The sequence below is a fragment of the Lolium rigidum genome, chromosome 7 (genome assembly GCF_022539505.1).
Source record: "Lolium rigidum isolate FL_2022 chromosome 7, APGP_CSIRO_Lrig_0.1, whole genome shotgun sequence".
Lineage (NCBI taxonomy): Eukaryota > Viridiplantae > Streptophyta > Magnoliopsida > Poales > Poaceae > Lolium > Lolium rigidum.
This window is the reverse complement of record NC_061514.1, coordinates 90,675,486-90,692,383: the sequence shown is the minus strand read 5'-3', so window position 1 is coordinate 90,692,383 and position 16,898 is coordinate 90,675,486. Positions and strand designations below refer to the sequence as shown.

Genomic DNA, 16,898 nt, shown 5'->3' with positions numbered 1-16,898 from the left:
ATGCACACTCGTCACCTTCACACTACGAAAGGAGGAATAGATCACATCAATACTATCATAGCAATAGTTAACTTCATAATCTACAAGAGATCACAATCATAGCCTACGCCAAGTACTACACGATGCACACACTCGTCACCATTACACCGTGCGGGAGGAATAAACTACTTTAATAACATCACTAGAGTAGCACACGGATAAATTGTGATACAAAACACATTGCAATCATAAAGAGATATAAATAAGCACTTCACTATGCCATTCATAACGGTGAATAAGTATTCGTGAAATATAGCCTAAGAGACCCACACGGTGCACACACTCGTCACCTTTACACACGTGGGACAAGGAGTCTCCCGGAGATCACATAAGTAAAACCCACTTGACTAGCATAATGACATCTAGATTACAAGCATCATCATATGAATCTCAATCATGTAAGGCAGCTCATGAGATTATTGTATTGAAGCACATAGGAGAGAGATTAACCACATAGCTACCGAGTACAGCCCCGAGCCTCGATGGAGAACTACTCCTCCTCATGGGAGACGAGCGAGCGTTGATGAAGATGGCGGTGGTGTCGATGGAGAAGCCTTCCGGGGGCACTTCCCCGTCCCGGCGGCGTGCCGGAACAGAGACTCCTGTCCCCCAGATCTTGGCTTCGCGATGGCGGCGGCTCTGGAAGGTTTTTCGTACCGTGGCTTTTCCGTCTCGAAGTTTTAGGTCAGGGACCTTTATATAGGCGAAGAGGCGGCGTCAGAAGGTCAACGAGGCGACGACACGCTAGGGGGGCGCGGGCCACCCCCAGGCCGCGCCGGCCTACCATCCGGCGGGCTCGTGGCCCCCTCCGGCGACTCTCGGGTGTTCGGATGCTTCCGGGGATTCTAAGATGCTCGGGCGTTGATTTCGTCCGATTCCGAGAATATTTCCTTACTAGGATTTCTGAAACCAAAAACGACAGAAAACGAGAACTGGCCCTTCGGCATCTCGTCAATAGGTTAGTTCCGGAAAACGCATAAATATGACATAAAGTATGCATAAAACATGTAGATATCATCAATAATGTGGCATGGAACATAAAAAATTATCGATACGTCGGAGACGTATCACCCGCCAACTCCAGTGAGGGTGACTGACGAGGGCCGCCCTCCATGCGACCGAAACTAGTGGCCGAATCGGCCGGTAAAGGCAGAGGTGGCGAGGCGGAGGGTCATGTCAGGGGGTGGGAGCTGGGGAAGAGGGCGTGGTGAATGTTTGGCTAGCTGGAGGTCCCAGGGCGGATAAGTAGCCGCGCGCCACGGACTCGCGGCCTGTCCACGCTGCCGCAAACGCGGTCCAAATTTGAGCCATGTTTGCTCTAGAACGGACACGTCCACGAGATACGGTCCGTATGCGATTGGTCGTTGGGCCTCGTTTTGGGCCACGACGAACCGCGACAGACAACTATCTTCCAGATGCGGTTGACCGTTGAAGATAGCCTAAGAGCACCAGTAGAGAAAAGAGATGACCACAAGGTTATCTGCATGCTACCAAACATTGAATGTTGCACCATCAAGACCATTTGGGCTTGGCTACACACAACCAATCACTGGGAGCTTTTTTTTTTGTCTTGGTGATGTAATCCAACCTACCAAATAAATCGCTCAAAGTGGCCCAAAACTCGTTCAGGAAAAGCTAACGCCCACGGAGCCTGGGGCCTGGGCTCAGGGAGACCAAAATCGGCCCACGGTGTCAAGCGCGCCCATAGTGTAAATCTGCGGTACCTTTCTCTCGAACCAAAAGTTTCTCAAATCCACTGCACAGAGAGACAGTCCCGAAGTCCCTCGCACCCGGAAAATTCCTCCCCTCCCCCACCCCCCCACCACCGAAGCTCGCCGGCCATCTCTGGGCAGCTGACCTCGGTTCTCTCGTGATCCTCCCCCTCCGGTTCCTCCTGCCGCTACTGGAGTCGCGTGGACCGGACGCGGTGCCTTTTGCTGGTAAGGGAAGCCCTAGCTTTGCTCGGCTCATTGTTCGTATTTCTCCTGTCTCTGCCCTTTCCGTGAAAAATCTAGAACTGCTCTTAGCTGCCCCCATCCCGTAGATAGGACGGACTATGAAGGCGCGGGTGAAGCCGACCATGTGTTTCGGTGCCGATTTTCCGGTAACTGAAGCTGCTACTTCTGAGATCCCGAATCAATACTGCTAGGAGCAGTTTATTTTCGCGTTGTTTGCCGGGCTCAACCAAGCCCCGTGCTCCTTGTTCAGTTCTACTTCCTGTAATGGTAGAGAGAACCTGACTTGTGCTTTGTGTGGTACAGTTTACATGTGATTTCCTCCCAATTAAATGAGCAGTTACCATTGTTACTAATCGGTGTTAGTATTTTTTTTATTAGTTAGACTGTCAAATGTGACCTGGGCAACCCCTTTCCTTCAAAGCACACGAGTTTTGCTTCAGTGATATTGTCTACTGCCGCCTGCTGTGCAGCTGCCAACGTGGCATGCGTTACCGCGGGCCAATCCTGCCCCACGCATCCTCCCCACTTACCGTGTTCTAGTTGTGCTGTTGGTTTAGTCACACAAAAGCTACCCGGGAATACCTGAATGCAATAAACTATATTTTATCTTGACACTTTTTTTCCATACTCACCTTTCCTAAGAACTGCTATTGGCACATGGTTTATACTGATTTCAACTGAATTACTTCTTTTTATAGTACGGAGTACCTCTAAAAGTTTTACAGACATTGAGGTGACCAAGTGCTAGCTGGATTAATTCGTCTTGGACTCTTTGGTTTTGCAGTGACTGGACTGTTGTTGTATTCTTGTCAGTCCATCTTGGGAGTCGAGGGTGTTGTATGTCATCACAAGAAAATCCGTGCTTATGCCCTCATCTTATTGGCAGAGTATGGTAATTGGTCAGCTTTGATAACATTGTGGTGAGTACATAGTCGGTTCGGTACATATACCATATGTCCATTACGCAGATCAAGGTACATTGACTTTACCGAAAAACTACCAAACTCTGTTAAACCCAATTTGAAAACATCATCTTCCTCGGTTATCTGAACCGAGATTAGGTGAGATATAAGGTGCACCCATCTGATAGATTTATTTGTACTCAAAGTCCTTCTAAAACCTATGTTCAGAGGAGTATGATTCATTACATTGTCCACCATAACATTTTTGTGATAAACTATGCTGTACAACGATGGATATTCCTCAGCTAGCTGCTTATCACCTAACCATGTGTCCTCCAAAACCGTGTAACCATGCCATTACCGACCACAAAGCAGGTTGATGACAAACAATATATATATTTGCAGTATGTATCTGGGGACAGCTTGGTGAACCAGCAATACTTTCTGGGCGGTGGGAGTGTATGTGGAGTGTGTAGATATTTCTAAAAAGAGTGTCTATATGGATATGTTTGTGCGCGTGAATTTTTAAGTCAATCATGCTTATAAAAGTTAAGAAAATACTAGTAGTTGTTTGGAAATTGTGCTAGTTACAAGAGGTTAATAAATTGTGGTAGTTGCAGGCTTACATCCACACATATGGCAGTTTGAATTATAGTGATCAATATGTTATTTATTACCGGAAAATCAAATCTGATCCCGGGTGCATATGCACCCGGTATTTATAAAACATATTTCCAAACCGTAAAAAATTTAGGAAAAAAATTTAGCATGTAGAGGGACATGTTCTATGTGTGCACGTAAATTTTCACCTAAAACCAACATTTTTTGTACCCTGTGTAAAAAAGGCAAATAATGCCTCAAAAAATAGACTATTTTAGCACCTAAGATTTGTCTTTTTTGCACAAGGCATGAAACATATCGGTTTTTGCTGAAACAACTTTGTAAGCATGTAACATGTCAAGGTATACACAAGAATTTTTATTTGTATTTTTCTAACATTTTTAAATATATTTAATATGCGTTTCAAATAAAGGGTGCATATGCACCCGGGTGTAGAAACACCCTGTCCCACATAAATCAGCAAAAACACACGTTCTCATAACTTTGAGGGTTTTTCAGACATTCACACCCACACAGCCTTCCAAAGAGTTAAACACAGAACAGCAGCTTTCCGTGCACAGCAGCACAGCCAGCCACAGGCAGCCCAAACAAATAGGCCCTTAGTCTTTTGGATATCCCGGGAACTGATAGGTCACGCATGACATTCTCTTAGAAGACGATAAATGTATTTTACTCATTACCGTGCTGTATTAATTGCGTCTTTTATTCAATTTTTCGTTTCCTTTCGCAGATCAATGGGCATCAATGCCCTTTCTCATTTAAGGCAGTCCATATTGGATGGCTCCAGAGGTAATGTTGAAATCTTATGCTCCTACTTTATTTATATATTTTTCATTTGAGTTTCATGTGTATCTTGTTGTTTTCCTTTAATCATGAATTTACACATAACATACGTGCAGGTTATAAAAAGTTCAAATGGTGGATGCAATCTTGCGGTTGACATTTGAAGTTTAGGATGCACTGTCCTGGGGATGGCTACCTCAAAATCCCCATGGAACAAATATGAAGGGGTCAGTATTCTTACCACAAAGATGCACTTTATATTTATTTTGCAACACCAGATGGCCCATGTGACACGCTTTAAAACTTCAAGAATACTATTCAAGTCGATTAAGACCAATAGTGCTATCTGGCTTGAGATTGACTTGCTGTTTTTATTTTGGATGTTGACTATCTTGGGTTTCTTGAATTTGACAATGTCCTGGAAGCAAAAAAGAAAAAAAAATCAGTTTACCTTGATAGAGTGAGCATGCTGCTTGGAGTGATCAGTGACATGCATATTATTTACCAAACTAACCTGTCGCATATAAACTATGAATTACTTGTACTGTGAATAGGTGTAGTATGCTAAGATATTCTCCTGCACATATTTATTGTCTGGTTTTTGCCCACCTTCTGCAGATTTTTTTTGTGAAATCATATATTTAAAAGGGAAATTTGATGGCTGCAGGCTGCAGACTGCCTCCTTACGGAATGTTACCGGTTATCAACAGAAATGGACCAGCTACCCACTTGTAAACATTGATACTGGGAGATAGACCAAGACTTCTATGCAACATAACTATTCCTGTGACCTGTGAGAATTTGACAAAAGATGCTTTAAAAAACTAGGCTATTACACTTTTTCCATGCCAGATGAATGGATACAACACCTTTATGTTCTTGAGCCGTTTTATAACTTTACTGTCTCAGCATGGAAACTCAAACTTATTTACTTGCATGTAATTTTATGATGTATTGAGACAAGTCTTGCTCTTTGGTCTGGTAATCAGAAGTGAAGTAATCATCAAATACTTACCCACTTTTCTCTCCTACAGATTGCTGCAATGTTCAAGATTGGAAATAGCAAGGAGCTTGCACCAATACCAGATCACCTCTCAGAGCAGGGTGAGGACTTCATCAGAAAGTGTCTGCAACGTGATCCGTGTCAATGCCCCTCGGCAATTGAGCGTTTGCAACACCCGTTCATACAAATTAGAGTCCCACTTGAGAAATCTGTTATTTCTATTCCTTGGAAATCTAGCTGTTATATCTTGTAGACCGAATTCCAAGGTACCGCCTGAATACTTCTGTTGTAACTGACATTCCGTGGATGATCGAGTGTCTTTTTTGTCATTCTCATGGTGTGCTCACTGTACTAAGCTTCCACTGATGTTTTAGGTGGTTGCGCATACAAGAAATATCTCGTCATTGGGATTGGAGGGTCAGACGATTTAACAGAGAAGGGGCGCAAAATTTTCTTCGAAACATAGGTACAGCATTTCCCTGCTTATTTACTTTAGAAACACACACCGTCAATGTGTCTCAACATATTGGAGCAAGTTAGTAACCGAGAAGTAAAGCATTAGCTATGCAAACTAAAGGTATCTTGGTTAGAACGTTTTGCACCACTGATCACGCGGTCCGCCAGACTCCCTACTGTTTTCTACTGCCATTGTCTTCAAATGGCTAGGTGGCAGCTAACAGCTAGTTGTGAACTATTCAGGCTAAACGGGCGCCTGGCAGGGTAACTGGGAGGTTTGCCGCTGCTTTGGCCATTCAGTAGCTGAAACTGTTATGGGAACTATATCTGTTGGCAAGGAGCCAAGGAGCTTGCAAAGTATTTTTGAATACTGTGCATCAAACTAATCGGACGAAACTCATTGGCCCTTTTCTGGCACCAGACTTCTTAGGCAGCAGGACTATATGAGCAGAATTCAGTAGCCCCCAGAGGTTAGCATTCAGACTATGGGCCTTGTTGAGAGCAGCCAGTAGATCACCATTCACCATCTCCCAGCAGGCCTTGAAGAAGCACATCGTGTAACCATCCGGACCTGGAGATTTCTCACCGGCATGCCCATAACAGCGTCTTTCAGTTTTGCTTCTGAGAAGGGTTCATCGAGTTGTCCAAGGTCTACCCTAGGCAAATTAATGAAGTCCCAATTCAAGGCTGCCGTTCTGCCAGTGTTGCTGCCCAGACCTGGCACAAAGTGATCCAGCAGAATTTTCTCTTTGGCCTGGTGAACCCGCACTAAACCATCAGGACCCCAAAGCTCTGAATTGTGGTTCTTCTGTCTTCGACCGTTGGCTCTAAGGTGAAAAAGCTTGGTGTCTGTGCTGCCTTCTTTAATCCAAGTCAGGCGAGAGTGCTGTCTCCACTTGCTCCTGTCCACTGCATTGAGGCCCATCAGTTTTGATTTCAGGGACATCCTAAGAGCCCGTTCTTCGGTTGTCAAGTTTCTGTCTTCTTACGCTAAGTGTAGATTGAAGATCACCATACTGGCAAAAGATCTGGGAGGCTTTGGCCATTCAGTAGTTGGAACTGTATCATAGCATGACCGTATGGGAAATATCATTGATTCATTTTGAAGCTAACAGCTGTCACAAGGATGGAATCTTTGCTGTCATCAGAAATAGACAAAGGTATGTGTACCTGATAAACTCACAGTTTTAGTTGATTATCTGTGTTCAATTACATGAAGTCAGGATCATTTGCAGCTTCAATGTTTTTTACACAATCCTGCTAAATTCACAACTGTTTTTATATCATGCTAGATGCCAAGTGAGCATGGCTCAGAATGATCTTCTGAGCTTGGTGGTGGACTTGCACAAATATAGAATTAGATTATATTATTATTGTGTGAAGGCATAAAACCCCAATTTCATACTATTTAACTTTTTTCTGAGGTGGCAGTTTTACTTATAGTGGCATTTTTACGACCCCTCATTGCTACTATTATGGGGCTTGTTGTAAATTGCTACTCCCTCTGTTGCATAATTCTTGTCGTGGTTTTAGTTGAAAACAAGAATTATGTAACGGAGGGATTACATAGTAAGAATTGAAATTCAGAACTTTCCACCTGTTAGTAGTGCATACAATAGAATCTATATATGGTGCAGCCGTCACTTTGTGAGCTTGAAATCCACATTTAAACCATTGCTTTCCCAACATGGCACTTACTATTTTTTTCTCTATACATTGCAGACCGTCCATCTCTGTCGGGCAGAACAAATTTGGCGTTGCATATTACAACTGGCGTGCTAACATGTCTCAAAATGATAGAAGTGTATACCAAGTTCCTGTACAGACTGATGGACCAAGAGTAGTAGTTCGACGCATGCATGCTCCACTTGCTCAGAAGAAACAGCCGAGCCATTCGGCAGCCCATCTCCTAACAGTACACATCTCATCCCAGGGTTGAAGCTACCAAAGTGCTCTGCAGCAGCAGCTCGGGCCGATGTGCCAACCCATTTACTGTACCAGAGACTCGTAAAATGAATATTGCCCCTGGTTAAACTAGCTCGGTCCGTATTGTGTAACTTCTGGGATGAGATCGTGAGTGCTGCTCATATTGAATCCCTATATGCTTATCCACGCTGCTATGGGCAATTGTGTTCCTGCAAATTGCTACATCCATGCATTATGCGCATGTTTTGGGGCAAGATGGTGGTGCCCAAGTGCCCCTGGTATGAAGCCATGTACTAGATGTCTGGCGAGTGGCGAGGGCCTCGGTGTAATGGTTAAGCTGTTTTGCAGTGTCGTGTGTGCTCGCTATAGCCAGGATTTGGTGAATGCCTAGTCAGCTCAATTTGGCGGCATGCATGCGTCTTCCATCCATTCAGTTGCCGACGCCCTGCTTTCCAAGGTACAGTAACAAACAAGTTCTTTGGGGATCTACGGTTGTTAGAGATCCCAGATCGCCCCGACAGCGTGAGCCCCTTTCGAGCTGGCGCGGTGGCCACCTGCTGTTTTCACCTATCTGGTCATTTCCCAGCATTCACCGGTTGCCACTTCCATCTTGCATCAACCCATCAACCCTTTGCGGCTACACGGAGCTTCCAGCTAGCCAGCCTAGTACTACACAGCAAACAAACAAGCCAGCACGGGGCGTGCCACGGTGTGTAGAGCCAGCAGTATCAAGGACCAGAGTGGGCGCCGTCGGACGGACCACGCCCACGCCGCTAGTTGCCAAGCACCGTTCCGCTCATCATTGTCCTCTCCCTACCACATCCCTAGCCTGTGACGAAGGAATGGCTGGCTATAGCTTCAGCCACACCCCTGACGGGTCTAGGCTGTCTGCATGCCTCGCAGACACACACACACAGTCTGAACAACGGCTACTTTCAGATCAAAACAAGTACTCCGCCAAGTTTCTACCACCACCAGCGTTCGAATGGAAACATCTCGTTGCAGATTGCAGTTAAGAGAGACAGCAGCTGAGAGCTAACAAGACAAGCACATGAATAAACAGCTTAAGTCGATTTGCACAACAACACTTGCAGCAGCATACACAACTGAGTACTGAGATTACAAGTCTGGGTGTTCATATGAAGAAGGAGCAGCAGTACACATCAAACTTGGAACAGAAACGGGAATTCCACAGGGTAATTAACATAGCAGGCATGGGAAACAGCCGCCCCATCGGAGATCGAGCAGCTTGCTCTTTCGATCTGCATCTTCGTCGCAGCTTAGGACTTGCTCTTGAATGGGATGGCCCTGATGACCACCTGGTGGTACACGGCAGCCAGGGCGGCGCCGATGAAGGGGCCGACCCAGAAGATCCACTGCAAAGGAGAAATTTGGAAGGATTTGGTTAGCACTTGCTAGCAGCGCGATGCGAAATTATTTGCTCTATGATGAGAAGGTTTAGCATGCAGCCTAATCTATGGTGGACACTGGTGTCACTATCCTACATTTATATTTTCTGAAGGCCAGTAGTTGCGTGCAGCACTGAGGCAGGCGTCTTTCGCCATTTCCCTTGAAGCGAGGGTAGACTTTCTATCTTATAAATAACTAACAAATGATAAGCATCACCTACAGCTTCAGCTGCTCAATTATTGCTGTTGCCTGGCTACTGTTATTACATGGACAGACTTCACAATTTTACGTCAGTTCGTCAGATTAAACCTCACTAACTATTTCACATGTACGTGTTGATTAGATGAGTTGCTGCCAGTATGTACTACTTACTACATGGCTGCGACTAGTACCAGTACTAAAGACAGTTAAATTTTGCAAGTTCAGAGGAACATGGGGGTAGGTTTCAGTTTCAGCTCACTCACGTGGTCTGACCAGGTGTGCTCCCTGTTGTAGATGATGGCAGCGCCGAGGCTCCTGGCCGGGTTGATGCCGGTGCCGGTGATGGGGATGGTGGCGAGGTGGACCAGGAACACTGCGAACCCAATAGGCAGTGGGGCAAGGATCTGTTGTTCCAAAGATTATCAGTATTAACCATAAATAAGGACGGTAAAAAAAAGCTTAAAACATGTTGAATCTTTTAACTGCTGTGAACAAGGAGGGGTACTCACCGGAACGTGGGAGTCCCTGGCGTTCCTCTTGGCGTCGGTGGCGGAGAAGACGGTGTAGACAAGGACGAAGGTGCCGACGATCTCAGCGCCGAGGCCGTCGCCCTTGGTGTAGCCGGCGTTCACGGCGTTGGCGCCTCCACCGCTGCTCATGTACAGGCCCTGCTGGAACCCCTTGACCACGCCGGCGCCGCAGATGGCGCCGAGGCACTGCATCACGATGTAGAACACCGCCCTGGTCAGCGACAGCTTCCTGGCCAGGAACAGCCCGAACGTCACCGCCGGGTTGATGTGCCCGCCTGCCAACAGGAAACAAAGCATCCATCCGTTAGCTTAGCACACAAAAGCCAACCAAGAAGAAAAACGAACAGAGGAGGAAGACAAGAAAGAACAGTACCGGAGATGCCGGCGGTGCAGTAGACGAGCGCGAAGATCATGCCGCCGAAAGACCAGGCGATGCCCTGGATGCCGACGGAGGCGCACTTGGACGGGGAGTTGTTGACGCCCATGACGGTGAGGATGGTCACGTAGAGGAAGAGGAAGGTGGCCATGAACTCGGCGATGCCGGCGCGGTAGAAGGACCAGGACTTGAGTTCGCCGGGCTCGAACAGCGGCGCCGGAGGGGGTTCCTTGTAGTCCTTGTCCTCGGAGCCCTGCGCCGCCGTGCCGATGGGCTGCCTCTCCGAGAACTTGTTCGCCCCCAGGCGGACATCCTCCTCCTTGCCCTCCATTGCTACACGAGCCGCAGGTGTGTGTGGCTACTGGCTAGCTCCTCGTGCGCCTGAGCTGAAACAGATGGCTTTTGTGTGCTTGTGTGGAGCTCGTGGTGGGAGTGAAGAGTCTTATAGGGGCAAGCGGTGGCGTGAGGATTGGAGGGGCGCAGGCGGTTCTGGAAGGGGTGGAGGACGACGGGTGAGGCGAGGTGACGACGACGGACGACAGCGAGGAGGAGCGGGTTGGTTTGCTGCTGAGTTGTCCTGCCGCGCGCGGCAGCGCTGGTGTTTATCCGCTTGTGTTTAACGTTTGGTTGGACCAAGCAGTAACACTACACTTACGTTGAGGAAATTTATTAGCGTAACCGCTGCATTAGCATGATCAATCAACAAGTTGCAATTAGTATACATTTATGAACTGTCTGAGAACACAACTGTGGCACCTGGTAAACAAAGTGCTTCTCTTGATCTGCTCGTTTTTATCACGGTTCAAGCTAAGGAATCCCTTTGTTTCCGATGATTGTTTGGGGTCGCTTAAGAATTTTCGTGCAAGGGGAGGACCGTCTATCACAGTGGATTGGATAAGTGATACAATTCCAGAAACTTTGTTATAACACTGTATTTTGTAGTGCACAAATCCACTTATAACAGTATCATTTCATAAATATCGCATACAATAAAAACATCGCGGGTTCATTACTACACACTTAATATTACAAGTCAGAGTACACAAATTTCATGATCCATTTTGGTTCAATAAAGATTTTCATCAGACTTGAACTCTAATTTAAGTAACATTAGAACTAATAGTATGACTAAACTAAGTAGCATGATAGCTCATAGCTCCAGCAGTCTATCCTATAGTGTTTGAAGCTCTTCACTACTCCTCTTCTTCTTCTAGGTCAATTTCTCCGTAGACTATGTCATAGTTCACCCCTTTGATGCCTCCGGAAATATCTGGTTCTTCATAGTATACCTTCTCTTTTCTGGATGGTTCTCCAGTAGCCCCCTCTTCAGTGTTTTCCAAGTCTAGCAAGGATTTAAGATGTGAGAAGAGTACAACGTACTCAACAAGTTTAACTTAAGTGTTTGATGTAACCATTGACGAGGAAGTCGTAGGCTAATGCAGTTTTCATAAACATTTATTCAAAGATTCATTTTATTCTGAAAAACTATATTTGTCAACAACAAAGGCTTTATTCCCAAACAAGTTGGAGTAGGCTAGAGGTGAAACACATAAGATCTCGTAACCAACTCATGGTTCTGGCACATGGATAGCAAGCTTCCATGCGGCTCTTTCCATGGCTAGTTCTTTGGTGATACTCCAGTCTTCAGATCTCTCTTTACGGACTCCTCCCATGTTAAGTTTGGTCTACCCCATACTCTCTTGACATTATCAGCACGCTTTAGCCGTTCACTATGCACTGGAGCTTCTGGAGGTCTGCGCTGAATATGGCCAAACCATCTTAGACGATGTTGGACAAGCTTCTCTGCAATCGGTGTTACCCCAACTCTATCTCGTATATCATCATTCCAGACTCGGTCCTTCCTCGTGTGGCCACACATCCATGTCAGCATGAGCATCTCCGCCACATCTAATTGTTAAACATGCCGCCTTTTAGTCGCCCAACACTTAGCGCCATACAACATTGCGGGTCGAACCGCCATCCTATAGAACTTGCCTTTTAGCTTTTGTGGCACTCTCTTATCACAAAGAATGCCAGAAGCTTGGCGCCACTTCATCCATCCGGTTTTGATCCGGTGGTTCGCATCTTCATCAATATGTCCATCCTTGTGCAGGATTGACCCCAAGTATCGATAGGTGTCCTTGTGAGGCACCACCTGCCCATCCAGGCTAACGTCCTCCTCCTCGTGCCTAGTAGTACTAAAACCGCACATCATGTACTCGGTTTTAGTTCTACTAAGTCTAAAACCTTTCGATTCCAAAGTTTGTCTCCATAGTTCTAACTTCCTATTGACCCTCGTTCGACTATCATCGATTAGGACCACATCATCCGCAAAGAGCATACACGATGGGATATCTCCTTGTATATCCCTTGTGACCCCATCCATCACCAAATCAAATGGATAAGGGCTCAAAGCTGACCCCTGGTGTAGTCCTATTTTAATCGGGAAGTCATCGGTATCGCCATCTCTTGTTCGAACACTTGTCACAACATTATTGTACATGTCCTTGATGAGGGTAATGTACTTTGCTGGGACTTTGTGCTTCTCCAAGGCCCACCACATGACGTGTCGCGGTATCTTATCGTAGGCCTTCTCCAAGTCAGTGGACACCATATGCAGGTCCTTGTTTTGCTCCTTGTATCTCTCCATGAGTTGTCGTGCCAACAAGATGGCTTCCATGGTCGACCTCCCAGGCATGAAACCAAACTGATTTTTCGTCACGCTTGTCATTCGTCTTAAGCGGTGCTCAATGCCTCTCTCCCATAGCTTCATTGTATGGCTCATAAGCTTAATTCCACGGTAGTTAGTGCAACTCTGAACATCCCCTTTGTTCTTGAAGATTGGTACTAATATATTGCGTCTCCATTCTTCTGGCATCTTGTTTGCCCGAAAAATGGAGTTGAAGAGCTTAGTTAGCCATAATATCGCTATGTCTCCGAGGCCTCTCCACACCTCAATGTGAATACAATCAGGGCCCATTGCCTTGCCTCCCTTCATCCTTCTCAACGCCTCCTTGACCTCGGACTCCTGGATTCACCGCACAAAACGCCTACTGGTATAATCAAAGGAGTTGTCCAGTTCAATGGTAGAGCTCTCAGTCTCTCCATTGAAGAGCCCGTCGAAGTACTCCCGCCATCTATGCTTAATCTCCTCTTCCTTCACCAGGAGTTGGTCTGCTCCGTCCTTGATGCATTTGACTTGGTAAACATCCATCGTCTTCCTCTCTCGGATCTTGGTCATCCTATAGATGTCCTTTTCGCGTTCCTTCGTGCCTAACCGCTGGTAGAGGTCCTCATACGCCTGACCCCTTGCTTCACTCACAGCTCGCTTTGCGGCCTTCTTCGACATCTTGTACCTCTCCATGTTGTCTACACTCCTATCCAGGTACAGGCGTCTGAAACAATCCTTCTTCTCCTTAATAGCCTTCTGGACATCAGTGTTCCACCACCAGTTATCCCAAACTTCGCTTCTACTTCCCCTGGACACTCCAAACTCCTCTGAGGCCACCTTACGAATACAGGTCGCCATCTTCATCCACATATTGTCCGCATCACCTCCTTCGTCCCAAGGGCCCTCCTTAATGACCCTCTCCTTGAACGTCTGAGCTACCTCCCCCTAGAGCTTCCACCACTTCGTTCTAGCGACTTTCGCACGCTTATCCCGTTGGACACGAAGTCGAAAGCGGAAGTCAGCCACCACAAGCTTATGCTGATGGACAAACACACTCTGCAGGTATCACCTTACAATCTAGGCACGCACTCCCGTCTTCTCTCCTTGAGAGGATGAAGTCAATCTGGCTACTATGGTGGCCACTACTAAAAGTCACTAGATGTGATTCTCTCTTTTTAAAGAGGGTGTTAGCTACGATCATGCCGTATGCTAAAGCAAAGCTTAGGACATCTTCCCCTTCTTGATTCCTGATGCCATAGCCAAAGCCCCCATGCACCCCTTCAAAACCTATGTTAGATGTACCCACGTGGCCATTAAGGTATCCTCCTATGAAGAGCTTTTCGCCACTGGGTACACCCCTAACCAAGTCCTCTAGGCCTTCCTGGAACTCCCTCTTGGTGTTCTCATTGTGGCCTATTTGCGGGGCATAAGAACTAAGTCCCCAACTACCAGCTTGACCAGGATAATCCGGTCCTCACATCTCTTGACGTCTACCACTCCAGATTTGAGGCTCTTGTTGATCAAGATGCCTACTCCATTTCTGTTTGTAGCCGTTCCCGTATACCACAGCTTGAAGTTGATATCCTGTACTTCCTTCGCCTTATGTCCCCTCCACTTGGTCTCCTGGACGCAAAGGATACCAACACCTATCCTCACCGCTGTATCAACTAGCTCCCGGAGCTTACCTGTCAGGGACCCTACGCTCCAGCTACCTAAGAGAAACCTCCTAGGCTCGGCTAGCTTCCTTACCCTTCGCACTCGTCGAGTCAAATGCGAAGATCCTTGCTCATTTTCCACTACACCTGGGCGCCGATGTAGCGCGCCACTAAGGATGCAATGATCCGATCCTTGCTCATTTGCCACCGTATCCAGATCAAGATACGGCGCGCCACCTAGGGGGTGACGACCCGGCCCTTGCCCATTTGACACCACACCCGGGTTCCGATATGGCGCGTCGCTAAGAGGGTTACGCCCCAACGAAAATATTTTGGGTTTCATCTCCATAAGAGTGACTGGGTTTTTACGTTGGCTCGCCAAGCCTATCACAACCCTCCTCCTTTAATTACCCGGGCTTGGGACCGGCTATGTTGGGACAACAAAGGCGGAGTTATTTGTCAATCTTCACAAGTTGTCTAAAATTTCATGGAGTTCCTTTCCTGATGCGTTCCCAATTCCTTTCCGAAATAGGGAGTGACATGATACAATTCTTTACTATCTGCGGATGTGTGTTGCTTTGCCCACAAGGGACCAATATCCTTTTACCAACCGGGTGTACTTTCTCATCCATACTTTTCATGTATGGGGCCCAGCTGCCGACCAAAGCCAATCACCCATCTTCTCCATAACCCCACACTCATGTCCTTTTGTAGTCCATCCTCGGTGGCTTCGCACTTTGTGAAATTTTTCCCTTGACATTGTCTACAATCCATCTTAGATATCCTAGTATATGATACCCCGTGAATAGGGATGTGAACATTTCTCTCTGTTCCAAACCAATGGCTTCTCTTAACCCTCATAGAAGACATCCGAAGTCGTACAGAAGGACAAAAGATACATACGACTTCTCTATCCCATACCAATTCTCATGGTTACCGCTTTATATACGGCGCAAGAACCACTTGATGACATTTGTTATTATTCCTATCTGATAAAGTAAAGTGTAATGAAACCTCCACCATAACCTGAAACCATGGTTCCATCACCCACCACATAGTCATATTTATAATATGGAAATTAATACTTTGCTTTTTGATGCAGAATGATAATAATAGTACTTTTCAAAGACTTTGATAGTAAATAATTAAGGACATGTTTTGTGACTGCGATATAATGTTCACAGTCTTGACTTGACCCTGGACCTCGTGTTCTAATAACACGAAATTTAAAGAAGGAACTTATGCTACTAAACATAATTATGCTACGCTTTACGGTTTAAATTGTTATTTCCCTCTTCTTTGTGTGTTTTATCGTCACTATGTATATTAATTCTATTTTAGGGCATTTCTTAATTCATTCAAAAGGTTTTGATTTTTTTTGAATGAATTTGTCATTTTTCATGATTTCACTATTTTAAAAGATTTTACTAGTCTTGTAAAATATTTTTCTCAATTTTGGATTTTGTCAAAATGACCATTTTCCCGAGGGCTTTTAAAATCCCTTGATTTTTCATAAATCATCAAAACATCATAAAATATAATAAAAATCATATTTGAATTCCTTGTGTGGTGGGAATTCTAAAAATTATTTTTATTTATTTTTCTGAGTTACTTTTATTTTTGACTTATTTTTGGTATTTCTTTTGAATCGACTATAAATAGTATTAGGCCTCATGAGTCAGCCCACTGGCTTGACCTGGTCGAACCCGACCAGTTCGGCCAGTCCACCAAACCCAACACCTTCACTTTGTCCTCACTCGTGCTCGTGCTCCTGCGACTCGCCTCCGCCGTTGCCGATCTATTCCGTCTTGTACTGGTGGTTCTGGTCGTCTCCATTGGTCACCTTCGACTCGCTCTGCTCCGCTGCGTCTTCTTGTTCAACTCGTTTCGCGTCTCGCGACCTCGCGTACTCGTCACAACCCTAATTAGGGTTTCGAGGTTGTGGTGCTTCCTCGGCTTCGTCTTCCTCCTGCCCTTACACCCAAGATAGGTGCGAAGGCAGCTAGATATTGAGGGGCAGCGTAGCTAAGCGAGTAGATTATGGAAGTATCGACGTCAGCCCCAAAACATCTATTATAAGGGTGTTGCTCGCCATCAACAAGGCTTCAACACGAGCAACACCAAGCAACGAACAAACAGATACTGCCTAGATCGCAAGATGCGATCTAGGCAGCATGACGCTTACCCAGAAGAAACCCTTCGAAACAAGGGGTGGCGATGCGTCTAGATTGGTTTGTTGTGAACGTGATCGTCCTCATTTTTCAATAACCCTAGGTACATTTTTATAGTCCGTAGACTTTCTATCTTGGGCATAAACCCAGCTGTGTACGACTAAACTCTATCTCTTAATTCTAAACATAACATACA

The 16,898-nt window shown here is 45.9% G+C and overlaps 1 protein-coding gene, 1 long non-coding RNA gene and 1 pseudogene across 4 annotated transcripts; 1 reads left to right on the top strand and 2 right to left on the bottom strand.

Moving 5' to 3' along the window:
* Positions 1–2,784: 2,784 nt before the first annotated feature.
* LOC124678499 lies at positions 2,785–7,850 on the top strand. Of its 3 annotated transcripts, none has more exons than XR_006994512.1 (8): positions 2,785–2,917; positions 4,251–4,309; positions 4,420–4,530; positions 5,338–5,572; positions 5,681–5,772; positions 6,006–6,232; positions 6,300–6,922; positions 7,485–7,850. It is a non-coding gene; the product is annotated as an uncharacterized LOC124678499 (long non-coding RNA). The 3 variants fall into 3 exon arrangements; XR_006994511.1 differs by having other exon boundaries at positions 6,006–6,594; positions 6,703–6,922; XR_006994510.1 differs by having other exon boundaries at positions 6,006–6,922.
* An 890-nt stretch (positions 7,851–8,740) lies between these two features.
* Positions 8,741–10,629, bottom strand: LOC124679500 (probable aquaporin PIP1-2). Its single transcript, XM_047215242.1, has 4 exons — positions 10,203–10,629; positions 9,809–10,104; positions 9,563–9,703; positions 8,741–9,064 (listed from the first exon to the last, which is right to left on the bottom strand). Exons 1-4 carry the CDS (start codon positions 10,534–10,536, stop codon positions 8,969–8,971), a joined length of 867 nt encoding a protein of 288 aa, XP_047071198.1. The 5' UTR covers positions 10,537–10,629; the 3' UTR covers positions 8,741–8,968.
* A 2,610-nt stretch (positions 10,630–13,239) lies between these two features.
* Positions 13,240–16,898, bottom strand: part of LOC124671653 — a 4,567-nt pseudogene continuing 908 nt past the window's right edge.